Source organism: Colletotrichum orchidophilum (assembly GCF_001831195.1).
Source record: "Colletotrichum orchidophilum strain IMI 309357 chromosome Unknown Scaffold_10.1, whole genome shotgun sequence".
Lineage (NCBI taxonomy): Eukaryota > Fungi > Ascomycota > Sordariomycetes > Glomerellales > Glomerellaceae > Colletotrichum > Colletotrichum orchidophilum.
Window position 1 is genome coordinate 174,219 of NW_019172966.1, and position 20,524 is coordinate 194,742.

General features: G+C 56.3%; 9 protein-coding genes across 9 annotated transcripts; 4 read left to right on the plus strand and 5 right to left on the minus strand.

The window, feature by feature from the left end:
- Positions 1-1,286: 1,286 nt before the first annotated feature.
- Positions 1,287-3,785, plus strand: CORC01_01868 (uncharacterized protein; the record flags this gene model as incomplete). The annotated part of the gene is made up of 8 exons (XM_022613521.1): positions 1,287-1,368; positions 1,429-1,804; positions 1,855-1,926; positions 1,983-2,106; positions 2,156-2,332; positions 2,392-2,655; positions 2,701-2,836; positions 2,869-3,785. 8 exons carry the CDS (start codon positions 1,287-1,289, stop codon positions 3,783-3,785), a joined length of 2,148 nt encoding a protein of 715 aa, XP_022479905.1.
- A 638-nt stretch (positions 3,786-4,423) lies between these two features.
- On the minus strand, positions 4,424-5,263 carry CORC01_01869 (ABC transporter; the record flags this gene model as incomplete). Its single annotated transcript, XM_022613522.1, has 1 exon — positions 4,424-5,263. The coding sequence occupies one exon, from the start codon at positions 5,261-5,263 to the stop codon at positions 4,424-4,426; it is 840 nt and encodes a 279-aa protein (XP_022479906.1).
- Positions 5,264-5,975: 712 nt separating this feature from the next.
- On the plus strand, positions 5,976-7,760 carry CORC01_01870 (DNA polymerase alpha/epsilon subunit B; the record flags this gene model as incomplete). The annotated part of the gene is made up of 4 exons (XM_022613523.1): positions 5,976-6,019; positions 6,120-6,435; positions 6,505-7,444; positions 7,519-7,760. The coding sequence occupies 4 exons, from the start codon at positions 5,976-5,978 to the stop codon at positions 7,758-7,760; spliced, it is 1,542 nt and encodes a 513-aa protein (XP_022479907.1).
- Positions 7,761-8,175: 415 nt separating this feature from the next.
- On the minus strand, positions 8,176-9,732 carry CORC01_01871 (uncharacterized protein; the record flags this gene model as incomplete). Its single annotated transcript, XM_022613524.1, has 1 exon — positions 8,176-9,732. One exon carries the CDS (start codon positions 9,730-9,732, stop codon positions 8,176-8,178), a length of 1,557 nt encoding a protein of 518 aa, XP_022479908.1.
- Positions 9,733-11,753: 2,021 nt separating this feature from the next.
- On the plus strand, positions 11,754-12,855 carry CORC01_01872 (pyridoxal-phosphate dependent enzyme; the record flags this gene model as incomplete). Its single annotated transcript, XM_022613525.1, has 2 exons — positions 11,754-11,839; positions 11,913-12,855. The coding sequence occupies 2 exons, from the start codon at positions 11,754-11,756 to the stop codon at positions 12,853-12,855; spliced, it is 1,029 nt and encodes a 342-aa protein (XP_022479909.1).
- Positions 12,856-13,052: 197 nt separating this feature from the next.
- CORC01_01873 (N-acetyltransferase) lies at positions 13,053-13,990 on the minus strand (the record flags this gene model as incomplete). Its single annotated transcript, XM_022613526.1, has 3 exons — positions 13,053-13,688; positions 13,809-13,893; positions 13,965-13,990. 3 exons carry the CDS (start codon positions 13,988-13,990, stop codon positions 13,053-13,055), a joined length of 747 nt encoding a protein of 248 aa, XP_022479910.1.
- A 1,057-nt stretch (positions 13,991-15,047) lies between these two features.
- Positions 15,048-16,931, minus strand: CORC01_01874 (methionyl-tRNA synthetase; the record flags this gene model as incomplete). Its single annotated transcript, XM_022613527.1, has 3 exons — positions 15,048-15,356; positions 15,416-16,677; positions 16,745-16,931. The coding sequence occupies 3 exons, from the start codon at positions 16,929-16,931 to the stop codon at positions 15,048-15,050; spliced, it is 1,758 nt and encodes a 585-aa protein (XP_022479911.1).
- A 312-nt stretch (positions 16,932-17,243) lies between these two features.
- Positions 17,244-17,820, plus strand: CORC01_01875 (nuclear transport factor 2 domain-containing protein; the record flags this gene model as incomplete). The annotated part of the gene is made up of 2 exons (XM_022613528.1): positions 17,244-17,289; positions 17,354-17,820. 2 exons carry the CDS (start codon positions 17,244-17,246, stop codon positions 17,818-17,820), a joined length of 513 nt encoding a protein of 170 aa, XP_022479912.1.
- A 367-nt stretch (positions 17,821-18,187) lies between these two features.
- Positions 18,188-20,056, minus strand: CORC01_01876 (prenyltransferase alpha subunit; the record flags this gene model as incomplete). The annotated part of the gene is made up of 2 exons (XM_022613529.1): positions 18,188-19,065; positions 19,189-20,056. 2 exons carry the CDS (start codon positions 20,054-20,056, stop codon positions 18,188-18,190), a joined length of 1,746 nt encoding a protein of 581 aa, XP_022479913.1.
- Between the last annotated feature and the right edge of the window lie 468 nt (positions 20,057-20,524).

Consider the following 20,524-nt stretch of genomic DNA (forward strand, 5'->3'; position numbering starts at 1 on the left):
TGCCTTACCTTCCTACCTTGCGGATACCGGAGCAATTCCTCTCTCTCTCCCCCCCCTCTCTCCCAACAACTTGCAGACTGCAGTTGCAGCAAATGATGTTTGCAGGTCGCCTTTCGCCTTGTGTAACCCCAAATAAGACCACGAATGTCCCCCTTCTTTCCCTTTTGCCCTTGCCGTGCATTTGTACCTGCCTCTTGTCAATATCTCCTACCCCGACCCCGTAATCACAACGGGAAAGCCAGGAGCAGAGGCCGGGTAGAAAGACCGGGTAGAAAGAAGACCATTCGCAACCCGAGCCGAATCGTCCTCGTCACGCCTTTCATGACTTGCTGCAAGCCTGTAACACGGATTCTTGGATGACTGCACCTCATATCTCACATTAGTCCCCCACATGGACCCCAAAGACCAAATGAGCGACAGCCATGGCAGCCAAGACGGCATATGCGCCGCTTACGGTCCGAAGGTTGCCACGACGTCAATGACCAGACCAGCAATTGCATATTCCAAGACCGGTGAGCACCTCCTGCTGCTGAGGTTTGTTCGTTGCCATTCCCCCGCCCGCAACGACGAGGCCACTTGAAACGACTCCTTGGGGTCCAAATCACCAGAGCAAGCCGTACCGGGGCAGATGTCCGTCAACCAGGGCAATTCCATCGGTGGTCAGATCCTCAGGTCATGGCATGCCTCCTCTGCTGGCTCGTGATTTATCCGCGGGACCTGGACAGAGGTGCAACGATGCAGGGGCCCGCCTGGCCTCGGCCGGCCTCGCCCAACCCTTCACCGAAGCGTGCTTCTGTTGATACCTCCCGTTTCCGCGCGTATTCGCGCTCATTGCGGATATCGCTGACCGAAATCCCCCCACACTGGATCCGACAACTTGTACAGAGCAAGGCAAGGATGTAGGCGTATGCTTCTGCTCCGGCTCTGCTCCTGCATCTGTTTTAAGCGAATTGCTGAGGATGGAGCTTGCTCCGGCCAGTGACCCCGGCCGCTGGAGCGCCGAAGAATAGACCCATAATGGTCCAGCACAGCCAATGGGAAGATGGGCTCCGTCAGAGTGACAGGGTCAGCGTGCACGGTCCCCTTGTTCCGGTCTGGACGCGCTCACCTTGATCTTCACCCCTCGCGACGCGTCTGTCCCTCACGCCGAACCGGGCCCGTCACCCATGTTGGACCTTGACGACGCTGGACCCCGCGTCATCTAATGTTGCCAAATTGTCTCCATCCATTGGAGACTCGGCACGAAAAGAGTGTCACCTTTTCAAGAAGCAGAAGTACCAGGTAGAATGGCTTCGCCCACCAACGAAACGTCTCTGGAAATAAACGTCGACCTTGACGTCGGCCTCCTAATTGGCGATGTTGTCGAGGGTGAGTTGAACCCCTCACAACACAAGCATTTCGTGGATTGACTCAACTTCATTTCTACAGCTTCCAGGATCCCCGCAAAACGGCGAGCAATCAATATCAAGCCCACTGTCGAGAAAGTCGCGTCACACGCTTTTGAAAATGGCCTGCTTCCCGAACCCCTGAGCGAACTCATTGACCTGCTCACGAGGCCAAGCTTGTTGGACCAGGCAAGCTTGAATGCTCTGCTCAAGAACCTCTACCCTGCCACTCGACTATCCAGTGATATCGTCTTGAGGGTTGTAGGATGCCTGGGCCACGGCGAATTGAAGCCTTCGCTGGTCCTGCAGTCGAATGTCCTGAAATGGCTGATCATGGCATACCATATTATCGAGAAGCCCGCCATCCTGTCGCAAGCATATGCCGTTCTGTTTAACTTGCTCGACACGGCAGCCATACGGTAGGGAGGTTTCTCTGATGCGTGCAGGAAAGGGGCTAACGCTAACCAAGACCGCAACTTTGCCATCTGCTCGCCTTGATCACACGCAGAAAACATGTCCGGCCCTTCAGGATCCAAGCTGTGTGAGTTGGTCTCCCGGCACACGCAGAGAAGTCTTGGTGCTAATCACACATCTCAGCCTCAACCTTTCCAGACAAACAGGCAATGATCCCGCACTGACGGGCCTCCTTCGGGTTTTCAAAGACTACTATCCCGAAATTATCGTCAGCGATGCGCTAAGGGGCAGAGCCTCAGCTTTCAAAGTGAGAGATTTCCCGACATGCGTACAAGACATCCATTCTGATTTCATAGCACCCCGACGTGGAATGGCGCCAAAGGCTAAGCCAGATCCAACGAGACCATTCTCAACGGACCGCCGAAGCAGCCGGCCAACCCCAGAACGGCTTCAGCGTCAATCACCAGGCTCTCAGGGCCCGCGGCAACAAGTCGTCAAATCTTCCTCCTGTCTACACTTCGGAGGCCACAGAGGTAAGCGTCTGGAGGAAAGCCAACCAGATAATGATGTGTATGGCTGACAGTTACGAAAGACCTCAGTCACCCTGGAAGAAATTGACAGTGCCGATCGCCTTGCCCAGACAGTTGAGAAGATTGAGCTGCCTAATCAGCTCGCGGCTGTGCTAGCGGATCCCCTTCTCCAGAAATTCGTCTCCCTAAAGAAAGATGATGCCGCTTCGAAACGTGTGGTCCACTGGATCGATGCCGTCCTCGAAGACGTGCTCAACGGCAACGCCGATTACAAGTCGTTTATGGAAACGATGGAAATGCTGGAGGAATACGTGGCCCGTGTCAAAGTAAGCATTGCAAACCACTTCAATTAAGCCTCGCTGACTGTGTAGGAAACTCCACCGGCCGTCTTACAATTCCTGACGAAATTGTTCACGACATGGAATGGCATCGATGCTCGGGATTCCATCCTCGGCATTCTTCAATACGCGCCTCTCGTGGCGTTTGATGGCAAGCGGTCCATTCTCGGTGTCCTCCACCGTATGCTGACTGTGTACCAGAGTTGTACAAGGTAATTCTGAAGCCCCTGGAAAAGTGTCTTCCTCCAACAGCCGAGTCTCAGCTGGCACTGCTCAAACTCTACCAAAACCTCCTCCGCCGCTGGACCTTTGTTCTCGTCTCGCTCAACGAGATCCCCAAGGACGCCCCCGTCAGTGTATTTCACGAAGTCATGGAGCACGCAGGCATTGTCGCCCTAAGCCTCGTCCAAGCCTCATCCAGTGCCGCTGTCCACGGCGGTGTCCTCGACCTTTATGAGCAGGCCGCCGCCAGCATCTCCGATCCTACCCTTCAGCCACTCCTCCGCATCGCCAATCCGCCGGCTCAGCTCATCTACCTTCTCTTCTTCAGCCACTCCCTAGCCAACGTATCGCGCCTGTGCACCGTCCTGGCCATATACAAAAAGGGCTTCGAGATGGCCATGTCTAGGCGGCAGCCGACGACGTACGCCCCGAGCTATGTGAACCATTTCAACGGGTTCCTTATGGACATCTGCAACTGCCTCTGGCGCGGCAAGGCCTTCAACGACGGCGATAAGAACGCTCTCGGTTGCCTCAGTGCGCGTCCCGTCACCCTGCGGCTGCGCAGATATGTCGAAGACCTGGGCATGGACCTCGCGCTGCCAACGCTGTTTGGGTTCTCCTACTCGCCCTTGCTGAGCTTGCAGGCCTTGGAGTGTGTTCGAGAGCTGGAGGACCGTGAGCTGGCTGCGAACGAGGACGCCATCTCTACACGACACGCGGGGCCGGTGACGTCGAATAGTCTGGCGAGATTGGCAGACGCCAGGGGCCTACGCATCACGTGGTCCGAGTATAGGATCATTGTGCTACGAGCATTGGAGGGTAAGGGGTTGGGCGGCATACCCTCGTTGATGAAGAATACGATGAAGGTCCTTATGAGCTCTAAGAATGCCATATAGAGGGATACTCCTTCCACGACGCTAGTCGGTTCTTGTCTGGTAGACATGGCGACAGGGAGAGGCTTGGGACGGATGTATTCATGATACCCCTTTCGGAGATGAGTAACGCAACCTGAGAGCAAATGTCTTTCTGACATTCTGTTACATGACTTTCTCATATCTGTCTAGTTGAGTCGACAGTTTTTCCTCCGTCCAAACGTAAAGCCCCTTTCGGTTGAAGACATAGGGTATCTCTAAAGCCGTGGAAATCCTAAAAGAAAAAAAGCCCATCAGGGCTGTGCCCCCCTTGTTGAAGGGGTCTACGTGACCAAACGCCGCCGTCGAGCAAGGCCGGTTGAGAGTGCCCCTCTTATGCTCCGTATTCTACCTAAACCTCTCCCTTTCCTGATCCCGTTGTCTAAGTTGAAAGACATACCGACGCGGAAGCAACCCTAGCTTGGTTGCTACTTCAGATTGCTTGAAATCAAACACACAAAACACCGTCCCTAAGGCAGTTGAGTGCCGTAGACGCCGCTCTCTCCAGCAGCATGCAGAAAGGAAATTGAAAACTGTTGAATCACCCCGCTACCAGACACCCGTGTCGAGGAAAGCTGGTGCTCCGTCGCTCCGCGCGTTGCCAAGAGTCAAGAACTCAAGCTTCATTTCAGCTTGTCAGACTCATCGCCATAGCCTCCGACGCCGCCAGTCGCATACGTCTTGCCCTCAGGCGCGACCCTTGCCTGCGATCTCGGACCGCGGTCCTTGAGATCCTTGCGCAGCCAGCCGAGGACCAGTTCGCCGAGCGTGCTATTGCCGGTGGTGCCGTCGAGGCCCTCGATGAACTTGTCCGCCGTGTCCCACTCGCGGACGGTGCCCAGGTGCATGTGCACCAGGTGCGTGGGCCACCCCGCGAGGTTATCGAGAATGTGCGTCGCATAGACAATGGTGCAATCCCGGATCTCCGTCTCACGACGCAGCCAGGCGAGGAACTCAGCCCTGCTGAGCACGTCGAGGTCGACGGTGATCTCGTCGAGCAGCAGGATGGTCCAGGGCCGGATGAGGCCCATTGCGAGCTGGACCCTGCGGCGCTCACCGTCCGAGACGGCGTGCATGCGCCAGGCGGTGTCGATGTCGAGGACGCTGACGAGCTCGTCGCGGCGGTCCGGGTATGCGTCACCGCCGACGGACCTAAGCAGCTCAAGAACGCCGATGTCGGTGCGGACAATGGGGTTGAGGACCCATTCCAGGCCGAGGTAGGTGACGCCCTCGAGGCCGTCCTTGAAAGGGTCGATGCCGGCGATGGAGATGCCGCCCTGGGGCGCTAGGCGTTTGCCGGCGAGGAGGCGGAGGAGGGTGGTCTTGCCGGCGCCGTTGGCGCCGATGAGGAGGGTGCGGGAGCGGGAGGGGACGGACAGGGAGATGTTCTTGAGGCCGGAGCTGGAGTCTTGAAAGTTATAGCTGAGGTTTGTCACCTCGATCGTGGGTGATTTTTGAGCCATTGTGAGTTGTGGTGAGAAGTATCGATCAAGTCTTAGCACAAAAAATGAGAAAGCAATGAAACAAGAGGAAAAAGAAGAAGCTGGTCGTGGGAAACGTGAGTTGTTCACTGAGGGAGAGAGAGGGACATTTAATGTAAGGGCAAAAAACTAGGCGATTTCATCATCACACCGCCCACAATTGGAGGCGTCATGACCTGACATCCCCGGCGATACTGCGGGAAGACAGGGGTCCAGACCAAAAAGGCAGCAGAACCCGCGTGCCTTAACACTTTATCGCGCACTGGATGAACAAAAAGTTACACACCCGGCGGGATGGCGGGGGGGAAACAGAGTGCCCCTCATTCTCATCCCAGAGCGCGACTGATGACACACAAGGGGGGGGTGGGAGCGGAGCGTCCCTTCTGACCAGGGAACCCCGCCATGACTTCTAGGTTGGGTGGACGGCGGGCCTCCGGGCCGCTCCAAGCACCGGGGCGGGTCCCCCGGGCAAGCAAGCCACAGGGAAGCAACCCCTCCCAAGCACAATTTACGCCAAAATTCGCGACTTTTCCAAGCCCAAAATCCTCCGACGCGTCGGGTGTGTGCATCACTTTACATCCCGGCTCCAGACCACCACCTCGTCCATTGACACTGCGCAGAAGCTCTTTCCAGCTCAGTCACACCAGATCAGCTCTATACAAGTGTCGAAAGGAACATTAAGTTCATTGCTGCAATGGTGACTGTCGAAGAAGCCACCGCGCTTCTGCAAAAGCCAGCGTAGGTTTCAGGACTCACACCCATCTATCCGTATTAATCTTCAAATGTCGTGACGAACGGACAGAAATAGCTAACGAGGCTTCCATTCACAAAAACACAGTGACGCAAACACATCCTCGTCGAATCTCATCCGCGTACCCTCGACCTACAAACCCCTTCACACCTTTGATCTCCCCAAGGAGCGCTCGTACCAGCAACAGTATGCCGACGTCTACTTCCTGCGCCTCACCTCCATCCGACCCGCCGTCGACGCAGTCGCCGCAGAGGCATGGGACGGCACCATCATAGGCGGTGAGGAGGCCCGCCACGTCAACCGTGTTCTCGACGTCCGCCAGGGCGAGCTTTGCTGGGTGACGGGGACAGTCTACATGGACATGGCGCTGAAGCCCAATATCTTGGAGGACGTTTCCAAGGATGTACGTCCCTTGGCCACTCCTTTTTTTTTCTAGCCATGATCACAACCTTGGGCTGACGAGGAGACACAGCGTTGGATCTCTGCTCCCATCTCCACGGACCGCTACTACTCCGACGAAGACAAGGACACAATCATGCTCGAAGACGACTCGGGTCGCATCCGCCTTGTCGGCGACATCCTCAAGTCCATCCACCTCGTCACGGGCACAATCATCGGTGTCATGGGCTCCGAAAACGCAAACGGCGAGCTGGAAGTCATCGACGTAAAGTTTCCCGACATCGCGCCCCAACCCACTCGCTGGACCCTCGCAAATGACCCATCGGAAGACCACGACATGTCCGGCACCGCCTCCACCCCGTCTCAGCGCCCCTCCTCGAAAATCGCCATCATCTCAGGCCTCTCCTTCTCGAGCACCGACGCCTCCTACGCCCTCGAACTCGCCCTCCTCCTCGAATACCTCCTCGGTGAAGCCCTCTCCCCCGCGACCCAATCCGAGCTCACCAGCATCTCCCGCCTCATTATTGCAGGAAACTCAATCGACACCACAACGCCCACCGGCGTCGCCGACAACAACAACACCACCAGCACAACCAACGGCAGCAAAGCATCAAATACCAATAAGAAGTACGGCTACGACGCGAGCGCGTACAATCCGCTCCCCAGCCAGCTCTTTGACGACTTCCTCGCGGACCTCCTCCCCTCCATCCCCGTCACCCTCATGCCCGGCACCCAGGACCCGGCCAACGCGAGCTATCCGCAACAGCCGATCCACTCGGCCATGTTCCCACGCTCGCGACCCTACTGCGCCGCCCCGGACGCCAAGGAACCCGGCTGGCTCGACACCACGACGAACCCCTGGGAGGGCGAGGTCGACGGGTGGAGGATGCTCGGCACCGGCGGCCAGAACGTCGACGACGTCTTCAAGTACGTCGACAGTGATGATCGTTTAGGCATGATGGAGGCCATGTGCAGATGGCGGTGCAGTGCGCCGACCGCACCGGATACACTTTGTGAGTTGAAACCCCTTTTCACTCTTTTTGACGCTGGCCCTTGGACATCGTCTTAACTAATTGCGGTCATCCAGGGGCCTACCCCTTTCAAGACGACGACCCGTTCGTCATGAAGAACGCGCCCCATCTCTTCTTCGTCGGCTGCCAGCCCGAGTTCTCGACCAAAGTCATTGAGGGCGGCGACGGCCAGCAGGTCCGGCTCATCACCGTGCCGTCCTTTGCAGAGACCAAGGAGCTGGTGTTGGTGGATACGGAGACACTGGAAGTTTCAAAGATCAAGATCACGGCGGCGGGAGCCACGGCAACGGCATCATGATGGGAAGAGCTGGAACAGTTGTGGAGGAGAGCACGAAAAAAAAAAGAGGTTTATGATTTTAAATACCCCCTCTGAGCTACGAAGAGAAATGCAAACGTCTCTGAAGAAGCAGAGATTCTGAATTAATGCTACCCAAAGACTACCTAGGGTCCAAAGAATAAGAAGATCAAATGCTGATGTGGAAGATGCTCAATGGACCAATTACCAGCTCAGAAAGGCTGCAGAAATCACCTCCCAGCGTAGCGACAAACCTGAAAAAGGCCAACCAAATGCAATCGCCGCTCTAGCCACGAGTATCAACTTCTTGTACTCCGACGAGACGCACCGCGAACCAAAACCAAGAATCCAAAGAAAACCTTCCCAAACGCAAGCAAGATCACGCCACAGAAAGAAACTCTTGGCCTAAAGATAGCACTCAATAGTACTCATCCGAATCCTCCTCTGCATCATCAAACTCGTCCCGCTGGCGCAAGTACTGCCCGTTCGGGCCCTCCCAAATCTTGCGAATCATGGCCGGCAACGACTCGAGCTTCTTCTGTGCCTCGCCCGCCTGCGCGCTGCGGTACGACTGCATGACCCGGTCGTCGCTCCACATGTCCACCTCGCCGCGTTTGGCGCGCCGGATGTTGGCCGCGTACTTCATGTTGAGGCGGATTTTCTCCTTGTTGCCGCCGCCCGTGTTGACGATGATTTCGATGAACTGGCACGGCAAGCCCTTGAGCGTGCGGATGACCTCTGAGGATCTTTCAAAAAAGTCGAGAAAGGCGATTTCGCCCGTGTCTTTGTCACGCATGGGCGTGATTTCGATGGTGAGGGTGTGGATGCGCGGGCGGAGGGGCTTCAGGCTGCGGAAGACGCTGATGGCGTTGGCCATGCTGAGGAGGTAGGGTTGTTCGGCGCGATTGTGCTCGGCGACGATCATGAGCTTGCGGAACTTGTGGCCGAACCGCCGGATATCGATTGCGTTTTTTGAATGGCTGTCCTGGAACTGGGGGAGGGGATCGTCGTCGTCGTACTCGTCTGCGCTGTCTGCCTCGTAATCGGAGAGGGCATCATCGTCAGCCAGCGGGTGCTGGACGACAATCTCATTCTCGCCTTGCGTGTTTAGTGCGGGGAGTGCTGCGGCATCGCGGAGTAGATACTGGAAAGTGTTCTCGCCATAGAGGGTGTTGAGCGCCTCCCTTCTCACCTGGCGGCACGTTCGTAGGATATCGGTTCGGATGGCCGCTCGCTTCCGAGGATAGACCGCGGACCAGCCCTGCCGAACTCGAATCGGCTCTTGAGCTACCAATATGTGCTTGTAGATGTCCTGCCTGACCTCGAGGGGCAATCGAAGAAAGGGGCAGAGGGCCCTCTCGGGCTCCGGGCTGACCGTCTTCGACAAGACGCCGCTATGGCTGTACCTGGTCTTTGCCTGCGAGTTTCTCGAATGGACTGACTCTTTGCCCTTGTTGTGAGAAACCGCGGGCTTGTTCCTTGGCTGAGCTATGAGTCGAGGCTTAGCTATGGGTCCAGGCTGAGCTACGGGTCGAGGCTGGGGAGGAGGGATGTAGGGAGCGCCCCAAGTGAAATGCGCCGTCGACTTCCTTGCGAAGGTTGCTCCATAATCACGCGGTGGAGGCTTCTCACGAACGGCATAATAATCGGATGGGTTGGTGTTATTGCCGCCCGTCCTGCGTCGTTTGCTGGGTTTCATTAAGCCGTCGTCATCGCTGTCTTCTTCAGCGATGACGATGGTCCTCTTCTGGCCGCCGACGACGATTGTGGTCTCGGCCGGGCCACGAGTCTTGGGATTTCTAGTTGGGACGCGTGCCTTCGGTTTCGAAGATGTGGCCTTGGACGCCTTGATCCGAGATGCGCTTGGAGCAGCCGTGCTGTCTGCCTTCTTGGCCACACGGGAATTCATGGCCGGACGGGGAATCTTAGCCGGACGGGGAATCTTGACCGGACGGGGAACCTTGGCAGGAGGCATATTGCAAATGAGATGAAGTCCCAGTCCAGGACTATATGTCCGGGGTTAAAGTAGACACCTGTGATTGTCGGGAGATTAAACTTGAGTCTCTGTACGTTCCTGTGCTAAATGACTTGAAGTTAGAAAGTCCTCAAAAGAGCTTTTGTAATCAGTGAATTGCAAAGCCCACAAACCTCTAGTATAAAGTTCGCGAAGGTAATGCTTTGACAGGATCTCTGAGTCGTTGTTAATGTAAGTATCTGAGAAGTAAGCACCGTGTTCTTTAGTGTGTTGAGAGCGCTGGGTCAAGAGCTGATGGAGAAGGGGGATACTCAGATGGGTGAGAGGTTGGAACTAAGAGAAAAGCTGTCTGTCCCAGCGACGAAAAGAAAGGGTGGCTTTGAGGCAATAGCGATTGAGGGCTTGAATAATGTGGGAGACTGCAGATTTTTCGAAGGAAACAAAGAGTCTATTGATTATGAACAATGAATGAAAGCGGGTTCGAGTTGAGGAATGAGGACTGTCTGTTGTCGAAGTTCTGAGCGGTGGCGATGGTTGACGAGTTGCTCATTCGTCTCCGGTTGAATTGGCTGCTCGGGAAAGAAGCAATTGATGACGAGAAAAACACGCTGTCTTTCCCAGGGTAGACGATATGATATTGGTGAAATGAGTGAGGTTTCAGTAAGGCGTTGCTGGTGAAAAGATGTTGGTAGACAGACTGGTAAAAATATACTTGGTGTCTCTCATACGGCTTGGGAAGGAAAGTTCCTCGAACAGAGAATGCAGAGGGAAAGCGTACCTGTTGTTTATTAGAAGAAGCTTCACCTATATTGGAACCGGGCTATTGGGTGCCGATGAAGCCAAGGTCAACAAGTTTGGCAAAGGTGTTGGAATCTTTGACGTATATGATTGTTGGTGAAATGACTAAGATAGCAGTATGAAGCAACTGTTGCCAGATTAGTGCAAAGTGAGTTTTACGAGATGATGTGTTGAGTTAGATCGCGAGGCTAGGACAGCAGTACAATTCCCCCAATTGTGTGTGAGATGAAGTTCCGGGCAAGAGGTGGACGGGAGGAAGGCGCTTTCCATGGGAACAAATCTGGTCAACTGATGACTTATGAATCCAAGGTGGTCATCTCGATAACTTCAACGATGAAGGATCTTCATTTCACTCCGACTCCCTCGCCACAAGCTGACAAAGATTTCTCCCAGATTCCTGTTACAATGGGGAAGGTTAGTTAACCTGAATTCATCCACCTTACGCCTTCCTGCTGCCAGCCCAGCTTCCAAACGCCTCTTCTTGAGTGCAATCGATAAACCATCTCACTAATGCTTTGAAAGCACGATTTCCTGGAGCGCAAGTTGTGACTATATCGAGTTCTGTTCACTGCCAAATGGTTGAGTAAATAAATATCCAGGACGAAGGCCTAAAGGCTGGTCCCGTAGCTGTCGTAATGTCCGGAGGTCGGGTCGGTCATGCTGAGATGCCCCGGGTTGGCTTTCCGCTGCCGATCGGTAGTGCTCTCCGTCGGACCCCTGTTCCGGCCCCGCGCACCCGCATGGCCAGGCGCGCCCTTTACTTGACTCGATCCAGTAATACGCTGCAAGCACCACGGTTTTAGTTCATCACAGCGTGCTTTGCGCGCCCTTGCAACGTTATCGAGAAGCTTCTTCACTGCCTCCCACCAGCGTATAACAGAAAGACAACCCATCATCGAGGCCGGCCTCTAGCATTGCCAACGCCCTACGAAATCGGCGCTTTTGCTGACTTGATTCCGGTCTGAATTGATAATCTCAAAGCACTCGTAATCTAGCGAATAAAACTACTCGAGCAGTCACCCGTGACATTCATACTACATATTTCGCCTCACCAATATCATCCAGACACTAGCTTCATTTTCTCAGAAGAAAAGGCTCAAAGGAAGAAGTGTGAAAAGCACCCACTGGATAAGGTACATTGGCTTGGCCATTCTGTTCTCCTCGAATCGTTCCCATCGGCTAACATTCATGCAGTGCGCAGGGCTACAGCAGCAACCTTCACAATGGGTTCCCTCAGTCCAGACTTCAAGAAGCCCTGGATCCAAACACCATGCATCGCATCAGCGACCCTCTCCCGCGCAGCAGGATGGTCAGTCGTCCGTGACCTTGCTTGAAACCGGGCCCCAGGAACCCTTCAGCTGACGACAACCCAACTCAACCAGCAACATCTTCCTCAAACTTGAGAACCTCCAGCCCTCTGGGTCCTTCAAATCCCGTGGCGTCGGCAACCTCATGGTCCGCGCCGCGGCCGACGCCGCACCCGGCCAAGACTCCCACTTCTACTGCTCCTCCGGCGGCAACGCCGGCCTCGCCTGCGCGACGTCGGCCATCGCCCTGAACCGCAAGGCCACCATCGTCGTGCCAATGACTACCTCCCCGCTCATGATTTCCAAGCTGCGCCTCCTCGGCGCCGACGTCCGCCAGATCGGCGCCAACTGGGCCGAGGCGGACCGCCACCTCCGCGAGGAGATGCTCGGCAAGGACACCGCTGGCGTGTACGTCCCTCCCTTTGACCACCCGCACGTCTGGGACGGCGCGTCCACCATCGCCGACGAGCTGGTCTCGCAGATGGGCGCGGCGGACGTCGAGGTCAGCGCCATAGTGTGCTCCGTTGGCGGCGGCGGCCTGCTGGCCGGTCTCGCGCAGGGCGTCTCGCAGAACCGGTGGCCCGGCGACGGCCGAGAGCCGCGGCTGGTGGCCGTGGAGACCGTCGGCGCCGACAGCCTCAACGCGAGCGTCCTTGCTGGAGAGCTGGTTACGCTGCCCGGGATCAAGTCCATTGCGGGTTCCCTCGGGGCGGTGCGTGTTGCGGCGAGGGCGTGGGAGGTGGCGAGGGACACGCCCGGCTTCCAGAGCGTGACGGTCACCGATGCGGAGGCGGCCTTGGCGTGTGTGCGCTTCGTCGATGATGCGCAGTTGGTGGTTGAGGTTGCTTGTGGTGCGACGATTGCGACCGCCTATAATGGCGCGCTCAGGAAGCATTTGGGTGCCGGCCTGTCGGATGAGGAGTGGGCGAAGCAGAACATTGTGCTCATTGTTTGCGGCGGTTCCAATGTCACAATGGAGATGTTGAACGAATACAGTGCAACGTTTGGGAATGCGTGATGAAATGATGGCTTCAGCCATGGAAAGAGATTTGGAGTGTATAAAAATCACGGGCGTGGGTAGACCCAGAGAATAGACTCTGTCTGTGGGGTTCGAGATGACTTCCTAGAAGACAAAGAACGGGAGAAGCATTGCGACTTTGATACATATGAATCTAGACAATTGCTAGTACACACATGTTCCTCGATATGAAAAATCTATCGACAATACAAAACCTCGCGATATTCATCTGCAGCCATGACTCCAGCGGAAGACGCCGCGAACTCATCCAAGTCCCCGAGAACCATCTGGATCTCACCAAAATAATTCACTTCCCCCTTCTGCACAAACCCCAGCCGCCGAAAGAGCGCAATACTCGCGGCGTTGCCCTCCTTAATCTTCACCATCAAGCCCTTCAGTTCCGGCGCCTCCGCACTCTTCTTGCCCTCCTCCCCAACGACGTACTCCTCGAGGATCCGCGCCTTGTTGCGGAGCACGTAGGTCAACAGCGTCGTCACGGCGGCGTGGCCGACGCCCTTGCCGCGATGCTCCTTGGACGCCACCATGACGTCCACCTCGCCAACATACGAGGCATCATTCGCAGCTTGGCTCTCTTCGTTTCCGTCGTCGTCATCATCGTAGGGGTAGATGAAGAAGTTGATATCGCCAATCATCCGCTCCGAGGCGTCGACCTTGCCTGCGTGTACGGTCTTGTGGGAGGTCGTCCGGTCAGATGAGTCGAGGGGCTGGCAGATGATAAAGGTGAGCTTGTCGTGTGAGGTGCGCCATGACTGCTGGTTCTCGTATTCCTCTTCCAATGTGAGCGGCTCCGAGGCCGTGGCTTCTTGGATATCCTGTGTCACACAATGTTTACACGGTCAGTATCACTCTTCGTTTCCTCTGCAATCCAGGTCTGTCTCATGACTTCGTAAGCCGAGATGAGTGTTGCTTTTTGTTTGCGGGCTTTGGCTGACCGGATCGCTCATCCACTCATGATATTGCTCCACATGCCTCGCCTCGTAGGGGACGAGAGTCACTCTCGGCGTCACAATAGCTACTCTGCGTGTAAGCGCATGTCATCACAAATTAGATTGCACCATCTCCTCCCAGAAGGTGGGCAGACGCAATACATGCCTGTATGCTCGTTCAGTCTCATTGTGCACTTGCATAAGTCGCTCTCGCCCTCACACAATTGCTGCTTCCCTCTATCACGCAGGTCCACTTCAAAAAGCCAACGCCCCCGCCGGTCTCACCCACAACAAGCTCCACGCTCCTCTCCTGCAGGCGTCCCAAGGAGGCCTGCGGCTGAGACAGGACGATGGTCAAGGATGGAGTTCTGACCCGTGGTGTCCACAGCCAACGGCGAAATAGTCAACGTGCCAGAGTGGTTAATGGGCTGCCCTGCTACGGATACCGGGACCACGTCCCGTTCCAGCAGTTGAGGCAGTGGCTTCGGTCGCGCAAGTTCGAATCTTGTCGTTGACGGTGATTACTTTTTTGTATACAAGACTTTGGAATCGTTTCGAGTAAGTCGGAGAATTGTGAGAGTGATACTTTTGTGTCACCGAGTTGGTTGGTGGTGTAGCTGCCAAAGCGGGATGTGGTTAGACCTTGACCCCACTAGTTTTGGACTGAACCACAACTACCACCACGTAGACAGAAAGAGCAGTGACCACAAGCCGTACCTCGAACCAGACTGACCAGTTTTTAGGGCAAAAATGATTTCGATCATCGACCCCGATCGATGTAATATGCAATAGAGACAAAAAGTAATGCGTCAAGGACAGGATTCGAACCTGCGCGACCGAAGCCACTGCCTAATCTGGAATCAAGGTTTGATAGCAGGGCAGCCCATTAACCACTCTGGCACCTTGACTAGTGACTTTCGATGTGTCTTAAGGATGGAACACAGAATAAGAAGGCCAGTCTGAATGGCGAAGTCACAGAACTTTATCGACCAGTTGCTTGTTTCTATCCTCGTCCTCGCAAGCCAATTCCACTCTCGCGACGTCTCAGATATTCCCTGAAGTAGCTCCCTTCATGGATAGGAACCGCGCATTGTACCGCAGCCGACCTGGGCACTTGAATGGTCGCTCTGTAAAATTACACAATGTCTACACACCATCCTACACTCGGCCTCAAAACAGCGGAGATATTACATATCTGTACACGGGGACAACCATATTGAACACAATTACAAGGCTCCCTGCGGCTCAGTTCTCCGCCGGCTGAGGAGGAAACAAGCTGTTCCACTCCCCAGGGCGTCCCGGGTCAACCACAGGTGTGCCGTACGTCAAGTCTTTCCCAAACGCCGCATCCTCGAAGCGGCGCTTGCCGGCGTCGACGCCCATCATGTCCAGTAGAGCACCCATCTTGGTCGGCATGACCGGCTGCAGGAGGATGCCGGCGGAGCGGACGGCTTCCGATGCGTAGTAGATGACCTCATGCTTCGCAGCCTGGACCTCGGGATCCGTCGAGTTTGCCAGCTTCCACGGTTCCGCGGCAGAGATGTACTTGTTTGCCTGGAAACATTCAGTTAGCACGGATCATGCATATCGAACTCGATGCGTGTTTGTCGTACCTCGGAAAGAACGTGGAGAACGCTCCGAATGGCGGCGTTGGGGTTCAGGTCGTCCATGTGCTTCGACATGGCCGGCGCCATCTCCTCAATCAACGCCTTCAAGCCCTGGCTGGCCTCTACCTTGTAACTTGTCGACCCAACACTCTCCGCCGCCCACGCCACCGAGTCTCTGAGCTTCCACTTCTTGCTCTTGGCGACCCGGTTCATCAGGTTCCCCACAGTCGACTGCAGATCCTTCTGATACCTCGCGACGACCAGCGCGTTCTCGTAGTCGGCGTCCTTCTCAATGCCGCCATCACGCATCATAAAATACCGCATCGTGTCCAGCCCCCACCGGTCGATCGCGAAGAAGGGGTTGACCACGTTGCCCAGCGATTTGGACATCTTCTTCTTCCCCAGCGTCCAGTGCGCGTGGCTGAGCAGCTGCTTCGGCAGCGGCAGGTCGAGCGCCATCAGCAGCGCCGGCCAGTACACCCCATGAAACCGCACAATATCCTTGCCAATGACCTGCACGTCCGCCGGCCACCCGCCCTCGTGCTCGCGGCCCGGCCGCCAGCGCGGGAAGCCCGCCTTGGTGATGTAGTTGATGAGCGCGTCGACCCAGACGTAAATTGTCTGCGTCGGGTCGTCCGGCACGCGCACGCCCCAGTCCAGCCTCTGCACCGGCCGCGAGATGGACAGGTCCTCGAGGTTATTCGACACCCATGCGACGACCTCCTTCTGCCGCGCCCGCGGCACAATCCAGTCCGGGTTTGCTTCGTAGAACGCGAGCAACTTTTCCTTGAGCGCCGTCATGCGGAAGTGGTAATTCTTCTCCTCGATCCACTCGACCTCGTTCCCGGACTCGACGGCTGCCATGATAGTCCTCCCCGTCTGCGGCTCCACCCTTCGCTCGATCTCGTTGGCGCCGTAAAAGCACTCGTCGCTGACGCAGTACCACCCTTCGTGTTTGGACTCGTAAATGTACCCCTTTTCCTTGAGCAGGTGCCAAAAGTGCTGCACCGCCTCCTTGTGGTCCTGGTCTGTCGTGCGGATGAAGTGGTCGTTGGCCATACCAATGGCCTTTGTCAGGTCCCGGAACTTCTCGGCCGTCGTGTCGCAGAACTCCTTTGCCGGCACTCCTTGCTTCGCCGCCGCCTGCTGAACCTTGGAGCCATGCTCGTCCGTTCCGGTACAGAGGATCGCGGTCCGGCCCTTGAGGACTTGCCAGCGCTTCAGGACATCTGCCAGGAGCATCGAGTACATGTGGCCGACGTGCGGCGCTGCGAGAGGGTCAATAGATTAGCTTGGCTTGAGTCTAACGACGTGGTGCCCGGGGATTGTACATACATGCATTGACGTAGAAGATGGGTGTTGTCACGTAGTATGGCTTGTCGCCCTTGCTGTCGGAGCTCGCGAAACGGCGTCGCGATGTCTGCCCATGGGTGCAAGAGGGGCAGACCCAGGGCGATCGCATCCCCGGAACATGGCGGCGGCTACGAAATGCCGAAGCTGTGGATAATCTCGCTGGCCTCATTGAACCTGTGTTTGTCGAGTCTACCGCTGGAGGAGCATGCTGTCGACAGCTGGATTGGCAAAGTTGCGTGATGATTTGAGCTCCGGCATGTACCATCAAATGTTCCTCACTCCCGATGCACCGTACGGATTGTGTCGAGCGATAACGGCCCAGAGCTCTTATCGGTGCACAATCCCTGTCTGCCCCGCCAAACTTCTTCCCGAGTCCTTTCAACCTGTGTTGCGACAACATCGCCGAGTAGACAATACTACAACACACCACATTTTTTATTTCCACTACACTGCGATCGTACGCGGATAGAATACAGTCAAAATGTCTCTCCCCTCTCGCGAAACAGAAATGAGGGCCTCGGCCGACGGTACTGCCACCATCCTCCAACTCCCCCACCAATCTCCTTGCCAAGACTAACACACCATTCCTAGCGGCCTCCAACTTTGCAGACGCCTACTACGAAGCCCTCAACCGCCGCAAGCCCCAAGGCACCCTCAAAAACTTCTACACGACAACCTGCTCCAAATACCCCTCTCCGCCCGACATCTCCATCAACGGCGCCGTCCTCCAGGGCGGGCCTGACGAGTACGTCTCCCTGCTCGACACCCAGGGCCAGGACGTACACTACGAGATCGAGTCGCTCGACGCCCACGTGGTCAACAGCGACTTTTCCCTGGGTTGCCCCGAGCACCTGCAGAGGGGCGACGAGAAGGGCGCAAAATGCAGCATCATGGCTCAGGTTACGGGGCGGGTCTACTACGGCCGGGGCCGCGACGCGCCCGCAAAGACGTTCAACGAGGTGTTTGTGCTGGTGCCGAATTGGGATACGTTTGGCAAGAACCCACCAAGGGGCGCGCGGCGGTGGTTAATTATGAGCCAGAACTTTCGCGCGCTGTGAAGGAGATGGAAAGATGATTTTTTTAGCTTCGGAAAGGAATAGCGGGTGCGACATGACGAGCGACATTTGCAAGCGCTGGCTCCTCCCTTATACCACAATGATGAGAGGTGAGTTCGCCTGGACATCTGCTTCGTTTCGCCTACTGACTCGTCTGCAGATTGGGTAACGAGCCTTTGGGGGTGACGTGGGCCTAAAGCAGCAAGCCTCTTATGACAGCCTGATAGAATACATAGACTTGGGCGGGGAAGCGTCAGTCAGGTCATTAGTTCCACAGGCAGTTGTATGTGCATGATGAAGGGTGTCTCGATTTATAGAAATAACAGAGACTCTGATAGCAATGACAGGCCAATTGGTAACAACCACACTCTCACGCCCCAAGCTGCTGCTTGCGGTACTTCCAGTATCCCGCCCTCACAGGATCCCACTTGGCCGCAAGCCGGTCGAGGTACTTGGACGCCTCCTCCTTCTGCCCCTTCTCCGCCAACACCTCAGCCAAGAAATCGAGCGCGTGGCTGCTGCGCACCTCCTCCTCATCCTCTCCCTCGCCCACATTCTTGACAAACTGCCCCGCAAACGCCTCGACCGTCTCGAGCTTGCGCCCGCCCTTGACCAGCACGCCGCGCAGGTAATTCCACGCCGCCTGGTTCTGCGGCGCCAGCAGCGTCTTCTCCTCGACGTACCTGATCTCGCGGTCGATGACATCGGCGGGCACCTTGGGATCGTGCTCCGTCGCGTGCGAGCCCGCAGTCGACTTGGCTGCGTCGTTAAAGACGAGGAAGAAGCGGTGCGACCACGCCGAGTTGTTGCGCACGTCCTCTTCGATCCAATTCTGCGTCGACAGCAGCTCCTGCAGGTTCCACAGCCCCAGCTTGCGCACAAGGTACTGCCGGTAGCTCCAGACGTGGTAATTCTTGGTGTCCTCCTCGAGCATGCGCGTGAGGAACTCGGTCTCGGACCGGGCGAAGCGCTTCACCTCGTCCGGCGTCGCCTTTATGCTCTCGTAGTAGTGGTCCAGCAGCAGCTGGCGGTGGTGCCAGATCTGGTAATTCTTGATGTGCTCGAGCGAAACCTCGTTGAGCCACTCGATTTCGTCGACGAGGGGGATCTCGAGGGCCTGGACGATTTTGAAACGGTAAAGCCAGACGGTGTAGTGTGCCGGGTTCATGGAGATGACGTGCTCTGTGAGTCGGAGGCATCGCGGGCTGTATTCCTCGGCCACCATGACGGCGCGGAGATAGCTCATGACTGGAGGACACACGGTGTCAGTGGAAAACGAGGCTCTCCCCGGAAATGCACCAGCAGCTTGCAGCCAAACTTGCAGACACACATACACACACACAAAGTGAGAGAGAGATGTGAATTATTTACCCTCTGCGTAGTCCTCCGGATAAGCAATCGTAGCCAGCGCGCCCTCGGGCTCCTCGGCGGGAATGGGCACGACGTCGTCCCACTCTGGGTCTGTGGCGTAGGGTCCCATCTTGTCGCCGTAAAGCTCCTTCCTGATGGCCGACATCTCCCGCCGTCTCTGCGTCTCCTCCTGAATATCGTGTCGCGAAATCTCCTCGACCTTGCCCGTGGTGGCATCCGCGACTCCGGCCTTGGCAAACTCCCTCCGCTGGAGGAACCTTCGGTGCAGGATCTCGAGCGCGGTGAGCTGCGCTTGCTTGGCGGCGCGCGCGGCAAACTGCTCGAGCGAGTACTCGCCCACGTCGCGGCCGTTCTTGTCCTTGCCCCAGTCGTAGACGACGGCGGCGGCGCCGTTTTCCGTCTTTTGCCGGTGGAGGCGGCGGATGGGCGGGCTCTCGCGGTTGACCTGCTTCCAGAACTCGCGCTCCGCCTTGTTGTTGAGGCAGATCTCCTTGCTCGCGACGCGGCGTACAAGGCTCGCGTTAACCCAGGCCTGTCGCTCCGCGGGGGTCAAGCTGTGCAGTCCTCCGGCCTCCTCTCGCTTTCGCTCGTGCGGGTTCGTCTGGTAGAAGCGGTGGAGGGAGCGCTCGTTGACCGTCTTTGGTGGTTCTTGGGCTTGGGCTTGAGCGGCGGGTGGTGTTTGCTTGCCTGTGTCAGGAGGGCTTAAGTCAGCATACGGGAGGAGGAAAGCTCGGCACCAGAGGTAGTGAGCGACGAGGAGGGTCCAGAGGGAGCTGTATGACCCGATAACAAGGGAAACAGCCGATGCCAACATACTCTTGCTCTCAGCTTCCTTGGACTTGGAGCTGACCTTGGATTTGGCGGGCATGTCTGCGGTTGGCTTGGTTTATGGCGGGGGTGAGCCGGCAGCGAGATCAGACTGCCTTGACCCGTGGAAAATGCTCTCCAACGACCACTACCCCACCACGGGAAGCCCTTGGACGAACGATAAAACGCTCGGGATTTCTTGGCCCAAGACAAAACTTTGGAACACGCCGAGGTCCAAGACAATCGCAACTGAGGATGCATCACTCTGGCGGCAGTGTCAATCAAGAGGTCGCTTACGTATTCAATCAACGAAGCATTAATTTTAGCACCGCAAGGTGGACTTCTAAGCTCTCAGCGCCGATTAAAATAGATACATGAAGCCGCAACCAAGCGTTCCCTTCTCCTCCTCATATTATCATGTCGTATGGCAAATAACCCAATGTAGCCAAGAAATCTTCTCAGCTTTGAGCCCTGGCACAGCCGGTTGAAAAAAGATTGTGTTGAAGCAGATTGAAGCTTGTCGCACTCT